The sequence below is a fragment of the Mobula hypostoma genome, chromosome 13, assembly GCF_963921235.1.
Source record: "Mobula hypostoma chromosome 13, sMobHyp1.1, whole genome shotgun sequence".
Lineage (NCBI taxonomy): Eukaryota > Metazoa > Chordata > Chondrichthyes > Myliobatiformes > Myliobatidae > Mobula > Mobula hypostoma.
In genome coordinates, this window is record NC_086109.1 from 34,480,095 (window position 1) to 34,500,247 (window position 20,153).

General features: G+C 40.1%; 1 protein-coding gene across 2 annotated transcripts in view; it reads left to right on the forward strand.

The window, feature by feature from the left end:
• Nucleotides 1-20,153, forward strand: part of itpr3 (inositol 1,4,5-trisphosphate receptor, type 3) — a 310,992-nt gene that overhangs the window by 168,570 nt on the left and 122,269 nt on the right. For both annotated transcript variants that reach the window (XM_063065549.1, XM_063065550.1), the window contains exons 18-20: nucleotides 4,444-4,626; nucleotides 13,201-13,452; nucleotides 17,999-18,143. In XM_063065549.1, coding sequence (XP_062921619.1) covers nucleotides 4,444-4,626; nucleotides 13,201-13,452; nucleotides 17,999-18,143 — 580 coding nt within the window. The remainder of the gene's footprint in view (nucleotides 1-4,443; nucleotides 4,627-13,200; nucleotides 13,453-17,998; nucleotides 18,144-20,153) is intronic.

A 20,153-nucleotide genomic window follows, 5' to 3' on the forward strand; every position in this document is an offset into this window, starting at 1 on the left:
CGAGCCTGCACCGCCATTCAGTATGATCATGGCTGATCATCCAACTCAGAACCCTGTACCAGTCTTCCCCCCATACCCCCTGATCCCTTTAGCCACAAGGGCCATATCTTAAATATCGCCAATGAACTGGCCTCAACTGTTTCCTGTGGTAGAGAATTCCACAGATTCACCACTCTCTGTGTGAAGAAGCTTTTCCTAATCTCGGTCCTAAAAGGCTTCCCCTTTATCCTCAAACTGTGACCCCTCGTTCTGGACTTCCCCAACATCGGGAACAATCTTCCTGCATCTAGCCTGTCCAATCCCTTTAGGATTTTATACGTTTCAATAAGATACCCCCTCAATCTTCTAAATTCCAACTAGGATAAACCTAGTCGATCCAGTCTTTCATCATATGAAAGTCCTGCCATCCCAGGAATCAATCTGGTGAACCTTCTTTGTACTCCCTCTATGGCAAGAATGTCTTTCCTCAGATTAGGGGACCAAAACTGCACACAATACTCCAGGTGTGGTCTCACCAAGGCCTTGTACAACTGCAGTAGTACCTCCCTGTTCCTGTACTCGAATCCTCTTGCTATGAATGCCAGCATACCGTTCGCCTTTTTCACCGTCTGCTGTACCTGCATGCCCACTTTCAATGACTGGTGTATAATGACACCCAGGTCTCGTTGCACCTCCCCTTTTCCTAATCGGTCACCATTCAGAGAATAATCTGTTTTCCTGTTCTTGCCACCAAAGTGGATAACCTTACATTTATCCACATTAAATTGCATCTGCCATGAATTTGCCCACTCACCTAACCTATCCAAGTCACCCTGCATCCTCTTAGCATCCTCCTCAGAGCTACACTGCTGCCCAGCTTCGTTTCATCTTCATCTTTGATCGCATCTGATCAATTTCCTAATATCCTAATTGTTCCTACTGTTCTTGCTTTGGTAGCTCATAATGACACTGAGAAATATCCTGTTGCTGTAGTAAAATAGATCATTCCAGCTAGCTGTTCTTTATCATCTCATTACACCTGGCCCAGAAGTGTAGAACAGTGAGAGTTTTGGATATTTTCTTTAAAAAAAGGTTCAAAGGTTCGTTAACAAGAGAAATCTACAGATGCTGGAAACAAGCCACAGCAGGAGTCCTGCAGAAGGGTCTTGGCCTGAGATCTCAACTGTACTTTTTTTGCATAGATGCTGCCTGGTCTGCTGAGTTCCTCCAGCATTTTGTGTGTGTTTCAAAGGTTCATTTATTATCAAAATACTCTAAGATTCTTCTTCTACAGATAGCCATGAAACACTGGAAAAACCATGGAAGTAAGTTCAAAAAGAAACAGCAAACTCACGCCTGCCACACAAAAAATGAATGGCAACACAATCAGGATCCCCCTTCCCCACACCAAATGATGTGATTAAGATCAGAGACTATGAATTTAATAATGCCTCACACTTGCTTCACATTTGTAGTACAGAAAATGCTGCAAAATAAATAGCAGAATGAGAAATTTAGGGAAGGGGCGTCACTCGGTAACACGTGAAATGAAAAATTTGCAAAACCACTGAATATTTGCAGTAGCTATTTGAAAATGAGGAATGTAAAGTCACACCAAAGGCATTTTTGCAGAGTTCTACAAAGGTAAGAACAATGCTTAAAAGTTGGACCCAGGGATGAAGGGAGAGGTTTACGGTTTATGAGCTGGTGTAAGGGCTTTAAGACATTGAAATAACAGGGTGGAGTGAAGAATTTATAAACAAAGGCGAAATTTTGAAATCAGTTGTTTGGAGGAAACCCAACTACTAGTGATCTGCAAGTAAATAGATAAATGTCGGTTAAAACCCTGCATTGTTTGGTGAGAATGGCTTGGGACTCTTTAAAAGATAAAATTTTTGCCTGCTGAACTGAAGTGGTAGTGGGAAATATGTATTGATCTACTCATTAATGTTACCTATGGGACATCTTCCTTGAGTGACGGCGCATCCACCTCTGTCAGGAGCTAAAGAATTATAGCTCAGATTGTAATCCTATATATTTAGGAGATCCTTAGCCATATTCAGAGGCAATCAGGCAGTTCAATTACCCTGTGTATCTAGGCCAGCATTGCCCAGCAAAACTAAAGTTCTTAAGTAGGGCTACGAGGAGCAATTATGTTTCCCTTGTCTTCACTAGAGTAATGATGGCACCCAATTACCTGGACATCTACTGACATCTCCATAATTGTTGTGACGTTGCTTGTGGGAGCTTGTGAGCAAATTGGCTGGTGTGTTTTCCTGTATGTGGTGATTATGCTTTGAAAGTACTCAGTTGATGTCAATTATGTACTTTTAAAAGTGTATAAGCAAGCTTGGAGGTATGGGTTGTTCCACAGATGTGGTAGAAATTAATACGAAGTTTGGTTTGGGAAGAACACTGAGTATATGCTTTTAAGTGAGATGCTTAGATAAAATGAAGTTATGGAGCTTTTAATGATAGCAATTTAAATTGCCTCCAGTCTTGCCACTTTGATGTCAGGACAAGTTCTGATTCATTTGCGTAATGTTCATTCAGCAGCTGCCTGGAACAGCCATTTCATTGATGCATTGGTATGAAGGTGGAGCCCAAAGCTGTTAGACCCTAATTGTACACAGTTTCTTTGATAATATTACACAATGCTTGCAGATTAGGAGAACGAGAAAACCAGGGATGGATCACTTGGGTGTAATGATCACTGAGAAGTGGAACATCAGGGAGAATCAACACAACAGCCATGCGGACACTGGAGATAGTGGCTAAAGAAACCTTGCAATTGGAACCAAGATGTAAACAATCTGTGGAATTGAAGAAGGATTGATAAATGCAGTCTTTTGTTCTCCCAGTTTTAATTCAATATTTTTCCACTTGGAACTTTAAATGTGTAGTTCTAGAAACCCTAGTGTGGAAAATTGGTGCACCTTCTGGTGAAGTTTTTTGTAGTTTAAGCTAAATAAGGATGATTCAGTTTCAGGGTAGATTGAAGTGTTCACACCTGTGAAGGAGTAGATTGAAATCCTGTTTATAATGGCACTTATTTGGACCACAAGATATAAGACATAGGAGCAAAATTAAGCTACTTGGCCCTTCAAGTCTGCTTTGAACATTTGATCATGGCTGATTTCTTTTCCCTCTCAACCCCATTTTCCTGCCCTCACCCCTTACCTTTGACACCCTTACTAATTAAGTACTTAGCTTTAAATATATTCAAATGACTTGACTCTGCTCTAAGGATTTGTAAAGTATATAGATGATAATTGCTTGAAACATGCTGTTCTAAAGTACTGTTTAGTCAGTCTCAAGTGAAACACATCTCATTGCTTGCGGTCATTTTTATCTCTCCGTCACCTCAGCTTGTAGCAACTTTTGAAGAATATATCTCAATCTCTGCAAAAGATATCAATCCATATAATCACAGACTAAGGAATCAGGCCCTTTGGCCCATTAAGTCCATGCTGACCATTGAGCACTCGGTTAAGCTAAAGACACTTTATTTGCACATTTCCATCAACACTATTTACTATTTGTCTATACATTGAGTATTACTTACATTAGCCAATTGGGATGTGAGAGGAAATGGTATTTCACGCAATGACAGGAAGAATGTGTAAACTCCACGGGGATGAGGATCGAACTGGGTCACTGAAGCTTTGAGGGCAGCAGCTACAGTGCTTCTACAAATGTAACACAATCACATTGATTTACACACCTCAGAAAGAAGCCCAATTCTAATCAATATAGAGATGCTTAAATATTCCAAATAGTATTTCATGTTGTTGGTAACCTGTTTGTAAATGGGAACACACAGCCTGGTCAAGGGCTTTGATTAATGCTTTCTTCAACACCGTGATAATATATTTGTAAAAGTTGAAGCAACACTGTATAGAACTACAGATGAAGCCTTAAAAAGAGCAGGCAATAAGTACCTGATGGAACAATTTCATCGTTGCATGAAATCAAAAATGAATTGTGTCTCACCATATCTCATTGAGTCACACATAAAAATCAAGCGGCTGTCATGCTGTTCATAGGGATTAATTCCTGCTCCTATTTCTAAATAAGATCAACTAACAGATAACATGTTAAACTGAGGGCTCAGCTACCTTCTCAAGTGGATATAAAATATTTCACGTCACTGTTCAGTTTTGAATTCCTGATTAATGCTCCTCCCTTGAATAATACATGTTCATCTGTTTATTTGAAATGTTAATCATGTTTTTTCTCACAGATGCTGCCTGACCTTCTGATAGTTTCCAGTATTTTCTGTCTTTAGTACCTAGCATCAGTATTTTGCTTTTAATCTGCACACACGTTCATTGACTGTTTGTGCACCTGGCTGCCATGTTTCCTTGCCCAACAGCAGGAACTCACATTTACTCCTTTTATTTTTCACTGTGCATTGTAAGGAGTGGCAAAGTTGAAATCTCTGTTGCATTCTTTTGTTTGTAGGCTGAGGCCAGTGAAGGAGATGCCAGCACCTTCGGAATACATGAACATGGAGGAGTTTGAAGATGAAGTTTGGCTAATCTGGACAGACAAAACTAATGAAGTTCAGGAGAAGAGCATCAGGATGCTTGCTCAAGAGGCAAGAAATGGCAATGTTCATGATCAGAATATCTTGACCTACTACAGGTAATGAGCAAACAGCTTATTGATAGAAGGGGTATTACTGACTAGTATAGATCAATCTAATTGCCTGGTATAGATCAATTGTTTTTTTGTTGTCATTATATTCCAGGACAGTACTTTATAGAGACGTGGAGCACTGCCCTGACACAGACCCTTCGTCTAACCGGTCCATGGCCACCCAGACAGTACCAACTTCCTGTATTCAGCTTATGCCCTTCTGAGCCCCGCCCCTCCATGTACCCATCCAAGCAATGCTTAAATTGTACCGTTATACCTGCCTCAACCACTTCCTTCGGCAGCTCCTTCGATACACTCACCACCCTCTGTGTGAAAAAGCTGTCCCTCACTTGTGCTTTAAATTTTTCCGTTCTCACTCTAAACCTGTACCTCATGGTTTTGACTCCTTTATCCTGTGGGAAAAGTTTGCCATCATCCACGGTACCTATGCTTTTGGTAATCTTAAGCACTTGCAAAAGGTCATCCCTTATTCAGCAGTGGAATGAAATAAAGATGTAACCTGCCCAATCTCTCCCTATAACTCAGGCTCCCTAGTACTGGCAGCATCCTAAGATCTAAGATCTAAGATCTTCCCTGAACTCTTTCCAGTTTAACCACATCTTTCCAACAGCAGATAACCACCATCCACCTGTGATGCAAATATATGTTCGTTCTGCTAGGTCCCTCTGTTCTATCACACTCCATCTCCCTACCTTTCAAAGTAAAATTTTATTTTATTTGAATTTAGAGATACAGGCCCTTCCAGTTCACCGGCCTGCACCACCTTGCAACCCGTTGATTTAACCCTATCCTATTCACAAGACAATTTACAATGAGCAGTTAATCTATGAACCAGTATGTCTTTGGATTGTGGGAGGAATCCAAAGCACCCAGAGGAAACCACGTGCTCATGGGAAGGACGTACAAACTTTCTTTCGGAGGACGTTGGATCTGAGCTCTGAACTCCACTGCCCCGAAAAGTAATAGTGTCATGTTAACCACTACACTACCATAGCGCTCGAAGTCTGACTCCAGTTTGACTTTGTAAAATGCATTACATACACTTACATATATTGAAATCCATTTGTCACTCCTCTACCTACTTTGCTAACTGATCGAGCACTTCCGAATTTCATGTTATCCACAAATTTCCTGATGCAGTCTTGTGAATTTTCACCCAAGCCATTTCTTTAAATAACACATAACAAGGATCTCACACTGACCCAAGCAGCACACCAATGGTCACTGACCTCCCTTCCGAGAAACAACCTTCAATCACCATCCACTGCAACGCACACAAAATGCTGGAGGAGCTTAGCAGGCCAGGCCTTTTCAGTCCTGATGAAGTGTCTCAGCCCAAAACTTCAACTGTTTACTCTTTCCCATAGATTCTTCCTGGCCTGCTGAGTTCCTCCAGCATTTTGTGTGTGTTGCTTTGGATTTCCAGCATCTGCGGATTTTCTCATGTTTTCAATCACCACTCTTCTCCAAGCCAGTTTTGACTCCATCTAAATACAGTTCCTTCGATTCCATGGGACCTGACTTTCCAGAACAGCCTTTTGTAGAGGATCTCATTGAAGTCCTTGCTAAAGTCCAGATAGACAACATCCACTATCCTGTCGTCATCTACACTTTTGGTTACCTCTTCAAACTCCTCTGAAAGTTTTGGTGTGAATAATTTTCCATGCACGAATCCATGCTGACTCTTTATCAGACTGGGTCTCTTCAAATGCCGGTAGGTCCTGTCCCTCAGAACTCCCTGCATCCATGAAGAGCATTATGTAAAACTGAATAATTAATACTTCCTGTACTTTTGGAAGATGTTGGATCCTAATATTTTTAATCCAAGATTTTTTTGGAAGTCTGGAAAGAGGCAGAAAACTTGTTGCTTCATAATTATTTTATTAAGCATTGATACAACAAAAATAATTGAAAAATAGTCAGTGACAGGAGCAGAAGCTTGAAGCAGAACGGAGAGAGAAGCAAACAGATGGTGAAACTTTGTGCTCAGCTCTTTTTTATACCCTATGCATAAGGAGCATTCTATTCAAATCCACAGATAAGAGTTAACGGATTAGATAGCCACTATTCAAATCATGCAGCACCAGAGAAGCTTCCAGAGCTTTCCAGAATCATACAAATGCATCCACTAGAGGACACATTGAGAAACTACTTCAGTGTGGCCACAAGGAATCATACTAAAGAGTTTCATGTACGGTATATAAGTAGTTATAAAAATATTAGCTGGCAATTAATTATAAAACTGCAAAGAAAATAATAATAAACCATCCAATCCAACAATTCCCCTCCTCATTGATTCTAAATCCCACATTTAGAATCATTGCATCTGAAAATTCAGAGGCAGAAAAGCTTGTGCTATCTATAATAGGTATAAAATAACCCTAGTCTAGCTAAATTATGGAAAGTATTCATAGGGTGATATTATGGTTAGGCAGATTTTAGTAGGCACACTTGCAGAATTTTGAACTATTCAATTAATGATCGCACTTAAACAAGTAAAAAAATATAAATTATGATAAGGTATATCAGGACAAATATTATAGCTTGTAACATTGAGTAGCCCCAACATCCAAGACTTAAATTAATCCAATCAAACAAATCCTATCCATCAGATTGATGTATTTTATCTGCAGCATTATGAATATGATCAGCCAAACTTATCAGATATATAAGTACAAAACTCTTTGACAATAACTGCATATGTTCTCCCCTTAACTGGTAAGAGAAGATCTAATGCCATACAACTTTGAAGAACCATTCCTGTTACTACTTGCCCCAAGGATTCACAGGGTCATTGCTTACCCTTTGTAAAGCTGCAGCAACACTTCTAATCTCTTTTATATTCTTTTTAACACTGTAAAATAGGGAGAAAATGATGCAAAATCATCTCCTCCTGAAATGTTTCGTCTGCTTCTAGACTTGGGAGGTAAATTTAAGGTCTGTCTATGTCTTGTGGCAGGAAAGGCCTACAGGTACTCTAAATTCAAGATACTAACCAATTGCGTGGAAGAGAGCTGGAGGTTCCGTTTCTGCTCAGCAGGTGCCTTGTTGAATTGCAATGTTTTTCTGATAGATATTATCAATGAAAATTCCCAAGACATTGCCCTATTTAGAATAACGTAAAGTGTAATTGCATAACCAATGCCCTACTGGAATAGTACGTTCTGAACTCAAGTAAAAGGTAGATGGTAACCCATGAAAAGATACAACAGCTTTGTCATGAATATTAGATATAGAGGTATCTCAGGATAAGACATGAACAGGTCAGATATGATATGATTCCCTCAATCATGCTGATAATATTTATTTAAATGATCTAGTTTAAGACAGTATGTGTGTGGGGGGAGGAATCATCATATATTTATGTCTCTCTTGGGAATAATAAATCATAATGTCAACATTGTCATTGCTGGAATGTTTAATAAAGAAGGCACACACTTTTTCTGGATCTGCAGAAATGCGGATATTTTGAAGTGTGTGGTATATTGTATATTGACATACCCGACAGTTAGAGACATTAACAGCATCAACAAATTTCTCGCAAGCATGCGTTATGAGTCATCTCAATTGGCACATTGTGAGTGGGAAATACTGGCAAATATATAACAACAAATAATAATATTAGGATAAACTTCATGATGTCCAGTAGTTGTAGACTTGCTTGATGTCTTCTGGCTGGTTAGTGATTTGCTCACTATAGCCCAGCAGAATGGGCACTGTGTCAGAGGTTACTAGCACATTAACCACAGTGCTTGTTGTCCTCGTCAGGTACTACCGTAGCTCGCTTACAGTGGCTGGCACGTGTCACTGACTTTTACCTTCGACTTTCACCGCTGAGTTGGTAATTAATACCACTTGATTAAGACCTTCCCATCCAGCTCCCAATGGTTCCTTATGTGGTATCTTAATTTATGCCCACTCACCAGGAATCAGGGCGTATCCTCCTGTTGAATCACTCCAAGAGGCAGAAACCTGTTGAAAAGCAGATTGTACAGCTTGAGATAATTTCACACAAGCGTTAACTAAACTCTCTACCATAATGTGTATGTCAACCTCTCTGAGATTGAGGGTCCTGTGGGTGACATAGGACACCCTTTAACCACCTCGAATGAACGTAGTTTAGTTTTCTTGTTTGGGTTTTGGTTTGTTCTGATGCTAGATAAGACCATTGGAAGAGCTGTAGGCCATGGAATATCTTCCTCATGATACTTAATCACTACTTGATGATTCCATTCATTCGTTCGTAGCATCTTTCAAACACCTGTTGAGCTTGTGCTCTGAACTTTGGGTTCCACCACCTAGGAGAACCTGACAATCATTTTTTTACACTCCATTGTGTCCAAGAGAATGTATCTGCTGTGCCAGATAAGGAATCAATGTAGTTGGAGCTACCAGTTTATGATTATTGCCATATCACCATACACCATCACTGTGTAACTTCCCACCATTCTCCGTCCAGAACCACTTTTCCTGATTAGAGCATTTACTTACATCTCTCGAATGTCTTGTATGTTTGTCTGTGATACAGGTTCCAACTTCATTTCCATAGTTCCAGTTGTGAAGTTCACTGGATATGTTCTTGGTATTTCTGTTACTTCTTTTACCCCTTCCCATGCTGCCTTTTTTGCAATTGCACCTGCAAATGCATTTCCACAGCTTTCCATTGCAGTCACTTTGGAGTGCCTTTGACATTTTAATATAGCAATGTCTGATGGCAGTTGTGCAACTTGCATGAATTCTTGTCCTAGTTGGTCATTCTTGGTTGGATTTCCATTTGCTGTAAAACCATCTTTTTGTTTCCATAAGTTTTCAAAATCATGAACAAGTCCAGAAGTACATGAGGATCAATGTACATATCAGCTTACAGGCTTCAGTTAGAGCTTTTAGTTCTTCCTGTTGCACATAGGTACCAGGAGCCATTCAGATTCTTCTATCAATCATCAACAAGCCATCATAAAGAGGTCATATCTCTGAAAGTGTCACCAGCAGAATCACTGGTAGGACTGCCCACTGGTCTGGCAGAAACACCCACTTGAGGGAGGTCTCTACTTGACTTGATGAAATTGACTCAGTCTGCTTTGAAGTTCCATACACAAAACTTAAATTTGATTATCATGTTGTTCTTTCACCCTTATGGTCTATGTCTGCTGTATTTGTAGTTTATCCCAATTATTCATGTTCTTTTCCCAATTGATAAATTAAAGTCTTTACTCGCCCGTTAACTTTTTCATTCACTCACACACTTGAACCAACCGACCGTGTGCTTTTAGCTTTAACTCTCACGTTCCAGGTTTTGATTTCCCTCAGGCAACCTCTGGATCATATCACATGCTTTCTTAATAAACTTAACATTGTTAGTATTTTTCATCTGGATTTTTATATCAGCAAGAGCTCGTAGCAGGTTTCCTGACTTTAGCCATTGTTTTATTTTGATCTTTATTTGTATATACTTTTTTATTACTTTGATTACTTTTGTGATCTTGAAATATCAATAGATTACAACCGAAATTTTGATAAGTTGTTCTGTTACCCAAAGTTTTCTCACGTACTCCATTGGTTTGCAGAAGTATTGTGCTCCACAGTTTGTATGTATTTCGTTTTTCATACTCCACTGGCTTCTACTGGTCTCCACCACTTGCACATATTTAATTAGTGCTCCACCAACTTGCGTATTTAATTAGCATCCCATCAGCTTGCCTGTGGCTTGATCAGCTTGCGTATTTAACTTTTGCAGATTTGTTTTTTGTTCAAAATAGCAATGTAGTAGTTCCTCACTCCTACTTCTATCTAATGATGTATTGAAGTCAAAACTAGAGTTGGAATTCTAATTTGGAATTAGAAATGAAGCTTTCACCTCTTGTTTAATTTAGGTGCCAAAAATGTTCTACTTTGGCCATGATTCTTTTAAGTCTTTAAATCTTCGCAACAATTCTTGCTGATGACACCAAATTGTTGGATTTTGATGTTTTTAATCCCAGTTTCTTTCGGAAGTCAGGAAAGAGGCACAAAACTTGTTACTTCATGACTCAAATAATGCAGCACCAGAGAAGCTCCCAGAGCTTTCCAGAATCATACAAATGTAACCACTGGGGGCACACTGAAGGACTGCATATACATACTGTGGCCACTAGGAAGCATACTGAACAGTTACATACATATATATAAATAGTTATATATAAATACTAGCAAGCAATTAATTATTAAGCTGCCAAGAAAACAACAATTTAACAGTCTAAATCAACAAAAGCTTATGATGATCACTAATGGCAAAGCTAAATATTGCTTTTTAAGAAGTTGTTTTGAAGTCCAGATCAAGTCTCATTATATTTATTTAGCCCTAGAATGGATTTTGGTGGCAGTAGTTGTTGTTAGAGAGTGGTAGTTGGTTGGCAGGAGTAATATGTTATGGAAAAATATAATTTCTTCATTGAAAAATTAGAATGATCTTTGTTTCCATTGATCCAGCAACACCTTTTAATGGTAGATGCAGTGTTGTTGCAGTTTAGTTTCACAATAAAATCTGAACTGTTACCAGATCCAGTTATAGTTTAGGTCTTGTCAGGATTTCAATAACGTGGTCAATACAGAATTTATTGGTAGTCAAATATAATTGTAAGGATATTTTAGATGTTCTTAATTATCAACATATTTTGACAACCGAAAACTCTTGTAGACCAATGTAGAAGCATAGAGAACTACAGCACAGAAATAATCCCTTCAGCCCATCTAGTCCATGCTGATTTGCTATTTTGTCTCATTCCTTTGACCCACATCAGCATCATAGCCCCTATACCCCTATAGACCGGCTGGTGGCGCAGTGAGATCAGTGCCGGACTCCAGAGCGAAGGTTCCCAAGTTCGAATCCGGGTCGGGCCACTGCCGAGCACGCTTTCCATCCGTGCCAGGTTGAGTGTCGAGCTAGCCACTTGGCCTCGTAAAAAATACAAGGGTCAGGTCAGGATCGTTCATAACGTGACCCGGTTAATCCTGACGCCACGTGCCAGCCAAGAATGGCTGAATGTCTAGTACGACACGCTTTAAAAAAAACCCTCTCAGCTACTGTATGTTCAAAGTTCAACATAAATTTATGTCACCATATATATTATCTTGGGATTCATTTTCTTGCAGTCATTCACAGTAGAATAAAAAAAATACAATATAATGTAGAAAAAGGTTTCCTTCCCTAAGGTGCATTAGCTGATCTTCCGATTAATCCAGTAGCTTTCAAGAGCGTTTATTGAATTCCTTTTCACATTTTACTACAGAAATTTGAATTTATGGCCTTGGTCGGTAACTTGTGCACTGGATGCACCATTTTACTGTGCTCAGTCGAACTATATTTATAGCACACAGGGAACCAAATATCTCCTCATATCTGTGTCAATTATTTGTGACTGCAATCCAGAACTACTCCTGCTTTCTTTTCAGAAAGGAGGAGGAATTCATAGACAGAATAGACTATTCTTTTTAAAATATTTATTCCCTTTCTCTTCATGTGTAATTTGCTTTTGCTTCTGGATCTAGCCTTTAAGGTAATGTAGTCTTTGCCATAGTTACTCTGTCTGCTATTAAAATTCAAATAAAAACTACATCATATTTTAGCACCTAATTGATTTTATTTTATTCATATGAAAACTCTTCTGCACTGATAAAGGTGCTGTCATGCATATGAGATGGATGTAAATTAATCCATTCACAGTTTCAAAGAAGAGAAGGGGAATTAATGCCAATGACATGGCCAATGCTTATGCCTCAGTCACGTAGAACAGACATATTGACTTATTAATCTTGATGTGAACAATGTTATTGGCATGTTTCTAAAATTATAGCAGTGAGTATTCTCCTTAGGACTTTGGGGCATAGAGCTCTTAACTCTATTATTCAAATACAATGCTTCTTTGTAAGTTTCCCATCCCTGACGTATTTCCAGTGCAGTTACAGTCTATTCTGTCTATGATTTCCTCCTCCTTTCTTAAGCAGAATGACACTGTTTACAACAAACAAGAGTTACTGTAATAATATAAAGAGTACAGATTCTTTGTGAACAATCACAAGTAATTTCCTGGTGGACATACCCCATGAATGTAAAGCTCCTTCCAGCTGAATATTGTTTGCCATCCTTACAATGAGAGGCTACTGGCTGATGTGGAGAAAATGGAAGCGGATAGTAAAGGTGCTCCAGAATCCAGGGTTCATTTCTGGCCCTGTGTGATGTCTGTGTAGTGTTTGCATGTTCTCCCTGGGACTGTGTGACTTTCCTCCTGTGCTTCAGTTTCCTCCCACATTCCAAAAGTGGTGTTGGTAGATTACTGGTTACTGTAAATTCTCTTTAACGTTGGTAAGTGACGAACTATGTTGAATGAGAATTGATGGAGGGATTGAGAAATAAACAGAATAGATGGGGTTATTTTGCTGGGAATCAGCCTGCACCTGTGGGGCTACAACACTTCCTGTGTGATAATGGGCAAGTACTTTGCAACAGAAGAAGTTCATGCTGAAGGAGTTTGTTAGAAGATTCCTCAATCATATGTTTAATATGTCACAACATTTCTTTTTCAGGTATCAGCTGAAGCTCTTTGCAATGATTTGCCTGGATCGTCAGTACCTGGCAATTGGTGAAATTTCAAAGCAACTGAGTGTGGAACTGATATATCTGTGCATGGCTGATGAATTATTGCCTTATGATATACGGGCTTCATTTTGCAATCTAATGTTACATGTGCATGTCATCAGGGACCCCCAGGAGCTGGTAACACCAGTAAAATTAGCTCGGCTGTGGACTGAGATTCCAACATCAATCAATATCAAAGAGTAAGACATTGTTTTTTGTTATCCTCGCAGAATTATTTCAAGTAGCTAAGACCAGAGTATAGTACAATGCAGGAAGAGGTTCGATAGCCTATGATGCTGTGCCAATCTAATTAAGCTAATGGTGTCTCATTTATATAATTCCTTCTACTATGGTCAATATCCTTCATCCCTCTATATTCATACGGCTGGTTAAGAGCCTCATAAACACCTCTATCACCTCTGTTTCCACATCATCCCTGGCAAAGCACTCCAGGTAGCCAACACTTTGTCTTTTTTAAAAGAGGAGGCACAGTAACATAGTGGTTACCATAATGCTTTACAGTGCCGGTAGTCAGAATATTGGGGTTCAATTCCTGATAATGTCTGTCGAGAATTTGTATATTCTACCCATGACCTCGTGGATCTTCTCCAGGTGCTCTGGTTTTCTCCTACATTAAAAATGGATGGGTTAGACTTTGTAAGTTGTGGGCATGTGATGGTGGGGGAAGCATCATGATATTTGCCTCCAGCACTACCTTTTCAATGGGAAATAAAAAAGGCTTGTAATAAGGGCAATGTTATGATAGTCATGGGGGATTTCAATATGCAGGTTGATTGGGAAAATCAGGTTGGTGCTGGATATGAAGAGAGGGAAGTTGTAGAATGCCCACGAGGTAGCTTTTCTGAGCAGCTTGTTGTTGAGCCCAGTAGGGGAAAAACTGTTCTGGATTGAGCACTGTGTAATGAACCAGATTTGATTAAGGAGCTTAAGATAAAGGAACCCTTAGGAGATAGTGATCACAAACAGCAGAGGTCCCAGTAGGAATACCTGCAAAACACCACAAGACATAGATCTCCATCCAGAATAAGACCCATCAAGAACTCGTCTCTGTCTTCCATGGGCCAGGCAATTCTGATCCGAAGTAGCCAAGTCACTGAGGACCCCATGCATCTTAATCTTCTAGATGAGCCTTCTAACAGAAAATAGAATGAACTGGAATTAAACCAGGCAGTTAAGTATCAAATCAAAAAGTGCATCCAGCTGCAGCTTCTAATATTCTGCATGAAGGAGCTGGAGCTGAATGAACTCCAGATCATTCAGGAGGCTGAGGGGGTGATAGACAGGAAATATAGAGAGGTAGTTACACCCAAGGTGCAGGACACAGGAAACTGGATGACAGTCAGACAGTCGGGAAAGGGAAAGGGGTTAAACAGTCAGTGCAGAGTACTCCTGTGGCCATCCCCCTCAACAATAGGTATACCATTTCGGATACTGTTGAGGGAGGATTGACCTAGCAGAGGAAAGTCACAGCGGTCAGGTCTCTGACTCTGTGACTTGGAAGGAAAGGGGAGAGAAGAGGCACACAGTAATGATAGGGGATTCATTATTTAGGGAAACAGAAAGGAGGTTCTATAGATGAGAATGAGATTCCCAGATGGTATGTTGCCTCCTTGGTGCCAGGGTCAGGGACGTCTCGTATCGAGTCCTCAGCATTCTTAAGTGGGAAGGTGAGCAACCAGAGGTCATGGACCATGCAGGTACCAGTGACATAGTTAGGAAGAGGGATGCAGTTCTGCAAAGTGAATTCAGGGAGTTAGGTGCTAAGCTAAAGGGGAGGACCTCTAGGGTTGTGATCTCAGGATTGCTACCCATGCCACATGCTCTTGAGGCCAGAAATTGGAAGATCATACAGTTGAACACATGGCTAAGGAGTTGGTGTAGGGGGGAGGGCATCAGATTTTTGGATTATTGGGCTGTCATCCAGGGAATGTGGAGCCTATACAGAAGGGATGGTTGGCATCTGAACTGGAAGGGGTAATAATATCCAAGCATGAAGGTTTGTTAGTGCTGCACAGAGAGGGGTGGAAGTTTAAACTAGAGTTGCAAGGGGATAGGAGCCAGAGTGTTAGAACAGAGAGTGGAGAGGTTGTGGACACAGATGTTGTTAAGACATCAGACAAAGTCAGGAATGGAAAGGCTGAGCATGGTGTATGTACTATCCTGAGCTTTGTATAATTCAATGCAAGGAGTATTGTAGGAAAGACAGCTGAGCTCGGGATATAGATCAACACCTGGAATTATGATATTGTAGCCATTAGTGAGACTTGGTTGCAGGAGGGGCAGGACTGGCAGCTCAGTACTCTGGGGTTCCATTGTTTTAGACGCGACAGAGCAGGAGGGAATTAAGGAGGAGGGGTAGTGATACTAGTCAGGGAAAATGTTATGGCAGGGTTCAGTCAGGACAGACTGGAGAGCTCATCTAGTGGCTGGGACTGAGGAATAAGAAAGGTATGAGCATATTAATAGAGCTATAATACAGACCTCGCAACAGTCCGAGAGATTTAGATGAACAAATTTGTAGAGAGAGCGCAGACCTTATGCAAAAACATAAGGTTGTTATAGTAGGTGATTTTAACTTTCTACATATTGACTAGGTCACTCATTCTGTTAAAGGACAAGATGGGATAGAATATGTCAGATGTGTTCAGGGAAGTTTCCATAATCAGTGCGTAGAGTCCCAATGAGAGAGAGTGCAATTCTTGGTCTGCTGTTAGGGAATGAGGCAGGGCAGGTGACAGAGATTGTGTAGGGGAACACTTTGGATTTAGTAATCGTAATGCCAATGGTTTCAAAGTAAATATGCAGAAAGATAGGTTTGGTACATGAGTTGAGACTTAAATTGGAGAAGACCAATTTTGATGGTATGAGGAAGAATCTGGCAAGTGCGGATTGGGACAGGATAGATTATGTACTTCATAAGTGCATTCTGCAAATATTTAAGAACAAGTTCAGTATGGTAATCCACGCATGGAACCAAAAGAGATGGGTGAGATCTTAAATGATTTTTTTGCATTTGTATTTACTCAGGAGACAGACACAGTCTATAGAAGTGAGGCAAAACAGCATCAACTTCATGGACCCTATACAGATTACAGAGAAGGAGGTGTTTGCTATCTCAAGGCAAATTAGGTTGGGTAATTGCCCAGGGCCTGACAAGGTGTTACTTTGGATCATTTGGGAGGCAAGTGCAGAAGTTGTCAGGGTGCTAACAGGGATATTTAAATCTTCCTTAGTACAGGTGAAGAACTGGCGGATTGGAGGATAGCTAATGTTTTTCTGCTGGTTAAGAAAGGTTCTGAAAATAAAGCAGGAAATTATAGGCCAGTGAGCCTGACATCAGTAGTAGGAAAGTTATTGAAGGTACTCAAAAGAACCGGATATATGAATATTTGGGTAGTCAGTATGGTTTCATGAGTGGTATGTCATGTCTAGCCAACCATATAGAATTTTTTGAGGAAGTAACCAGGAAAGATGATGAAGGCAAGGCAGTAGATGTTGTCTACATGGACTTTAGCAAGGCTTCTGACAAGGTCCCGCATGGGAGGTTGGTCAGGAAGGTTCAGTTGCTCAGCATTCAAGATGAGGTAGTAAATTGGACTAGACATTGGCTTTGTGGAAAAAGTGAGAGAGTGGTAGTAGATGGTTGCTCTTCTGACTGAAGGCCTGTGACTAGTGGAGTGCCACAGGGATCGATGCTGGGTCTATTGTTGTTTGTCATCTATATCAATGATCTGGATGATAATGTGGTTAGCTGGATCAGCAAATTTAAAGATGACACCAGGATTAGCAGTTTAGTGGACAGTGAGGAAAACTATCACGGCTTGCAGCGGGATCTGGACCAGCCGGAAAAATGGGCTGAAAAATGGCAGATGGAAATTAATACAGACAAGTGCAAGGTGTTGCACTTCATTAGGACCAACTAGGGTAGGTCTTACAAAGTGAACGGTAGGTCATTGAGTGTGGTAGGACTAAGGGATCTGGAAATACAAGTCCATAATTCATTAACAGTGGCATTACAGGTTGATAGGGTGGTAAAGATAGCTCTTGGCACATTGGCCTTCGTAAATCAAAGTACTGAGTACAGGAAATGGGATGTTATGTTGAAGTTGTATAAGACATTGGTGAGGCCTAATTTGGAGTATAGTGTACGGTTTAGGTCACCTGTCTACAGGAATAATGTAAATAAGATTGAAAGAGTACAGAGAAAATTTTCAAGGACCTTGCCTGGCCTGGAGGACCTGAGTTATAAGGAAAGATTGAATAGATTAGGACTTTATTCCTTGGGATGTAGAAGACTGAAGGGAGATTGATGGAGGTATACAAAATAATGAGGGGTATCGATGGAGTAAATGCAAGCAAACTTTTTGCACTAAGGTTAGGTGGGACTACAACTGAAGGTCATGGGTTAAGGATGAAAAGTGAAAAGTTAAGGGGAACATGAGGGGAAGCTTCTTCACTCAGAGGGTCGTGAGAATGTGGAGTGAGCTGCCTGTGCAAGTGGTGCATGCGAGCTTGATTTCAATGTTTAAGAGAAGTTTGGGTAAGTACATGGATGGTAGGGGTATGATGGGATATGGCCCCGGTGCAAGTCGATGGGAGCAGACAGCTTTAGTGGTTTGGGATGGACTAGATGGACTGTAGAACTTGTTTCTGTGCTGTGCTTTTCTATGACTTTATGCTGGTAAGAGAAAAGCTGATTTAAAAGAAACTAATTTTATTCTGTAGTTATGATTCAAATTTGAATGGGTCACGGGATGACAAGAAGAACAAATTCACTAATACGATGGAATTTATGGAAGATTACCTCAATGTTGTGGTGAATGAAGCACTTCCGTTTTTGGATGAGGAGAAGAATAAACTCACATATGAGGTAATTTTTTTTTTTGTTCCCCTCCTTGTGGCTAATTATAATTCTGACTCAGTGTGAGTAATCCTGACAATCTGTTGAAATCTTCAGCGCCACCTACACCAAAGGCTATTATTTTTCATTACATTTTCTACAGCTGACGCATCATCTCTCAGCATGACCATGTTGAAGATCAATATTCTTTAAGCAGCTGCTCTATTCTTCAATGACTAGTTACATATATAAACATCCTCATTAATACTAGGAACAGTAGGTAAAATCTGGTTACTCAGCTGTGGATAGCTAACTCAACCTGCTGTAGAATTCTCTCGATATTTATTCTATTTCCCTTGTCTTTCACATTGAAAAATTGCTTGTATCTGATTACTTAGCCTTCCAGTCACTTACCTCTTGAACTTCATGCTGTTTTTTCCTGCTTTAATATATTACATTTATTTCTCACTCTTCTCCTATAAGGATATTTTGCTGCATTCATCATGCCAGAGAGAGAAAATTATTGGTGCAAACTCGAGGTTCTCTGCATGTCTTTGTTTCATCACAGGCATATCATCTGGATAGTTAGCATAACAGATCAAAGTTTATATTTCTGGCTGGTATATGTAAATTCTATATGTACGTATATGACCTGACATATTTATTTAGGAATGAGGAAAAGAACGTAAAGACATAGGAGCAGAAGCAGACGACTTGGCACCTCAAGCCTGCCAACCATTTAATATGATTTCAGCTGATCTATGCTGGTCTCATCTCCTATTCTGTGTTAGTTCTCCATAGTCCTGCAAAAAACTTTGATGGTTGGCAAAATCATGGTCTGCCTATTGTGAATACCGGTAAGGAAGTTGAATGTGCTCAAACATCTATGGTATTTGGAAAACATGTAGAGCTATGAAATACCGAAGTTGACTACTCTTTTGCAGTCAACATAGAGGCCAGTGTTGGAGCATGGTAGGTCAATTGTTTGCAATGCCTGCCAGCAAGTTTGAAACTTGTGTTCACAAAGAAGGACCGGACTTCCTGTCCCTTCCGACGGTGAATTTTGGCAGTCAGGAATGGAACATTTCCCTACAAGTTCCAGTTGTTTGTTTTAAAATTAATAAGGAAATAGGCCAAAGTGCATTCTGCATAGAGTAATGAACAAAAACTGATGAAGCTGTGGTTGTAAGGAAATATCTTATAAACTGCTAGTTCTGCAGCTCCCTGGTCTAAAGTTCCAAAAGCACCCTGTCTTGGCCAATCAAGCAGAATCATTTCATCTCATGTAGTGCACACTGAAACCCTGTTTCTCGAACACCCTGATGGTCTTTGACTGCTTGCTGTCTTCAAAGAATTTAGAACAATGATTATAGAACAAATAAAATAAGGTTCATACAGCATGAAACAGACTCTTAGGCCCAACTGGTCCATACTAACCAAGATACTGTACTTGTCTAAACTAGTCCTAAATGCTGGTGTTTTGCCCATATCCCTCTGAACCTCTCCTATCTGTATATCTGCCAAAGTATTTTTAAAATGTTGTTAATGTACCAGTCTCAACCCTTTCCTTTGACCATTCATTCCAAATATTGACTGGGTGAAATAGCGGCACCTCAGATTCTTATTAAATCTTTCCCCTTTTACCTTTAACATTTGCTCCCTAGATCTTTATTCCCAGTCCCTGGGCAAAATACTCTGTATTTATCCTATCAATGTCCCTCATAATTTTATGACCTCCATAAGAACACCCCTCATTCTCCTTTGCTTTAGTGAAAAAGTCCCAACCTGCTCAACCTCTCTGCATCTCTCAGTCCCTCCAGTCCCGGCAACATCCTGGACGTTTTCCAGTTAATGGCATCTTTCCTACAGCAGGGTGACCAAAAGTGACACAAAATTCTAAGTATGGCCTCATGAATGTTGTCTACAATTGCAACATAACGTCTCGACTTATATTTTCAGTGTTCTAATTGATGAAGGTCAACATGCCAAAAGCCTTTTGTCATACCTGGTCTAACTGTGATGCTACTTTCAATGAGCTTG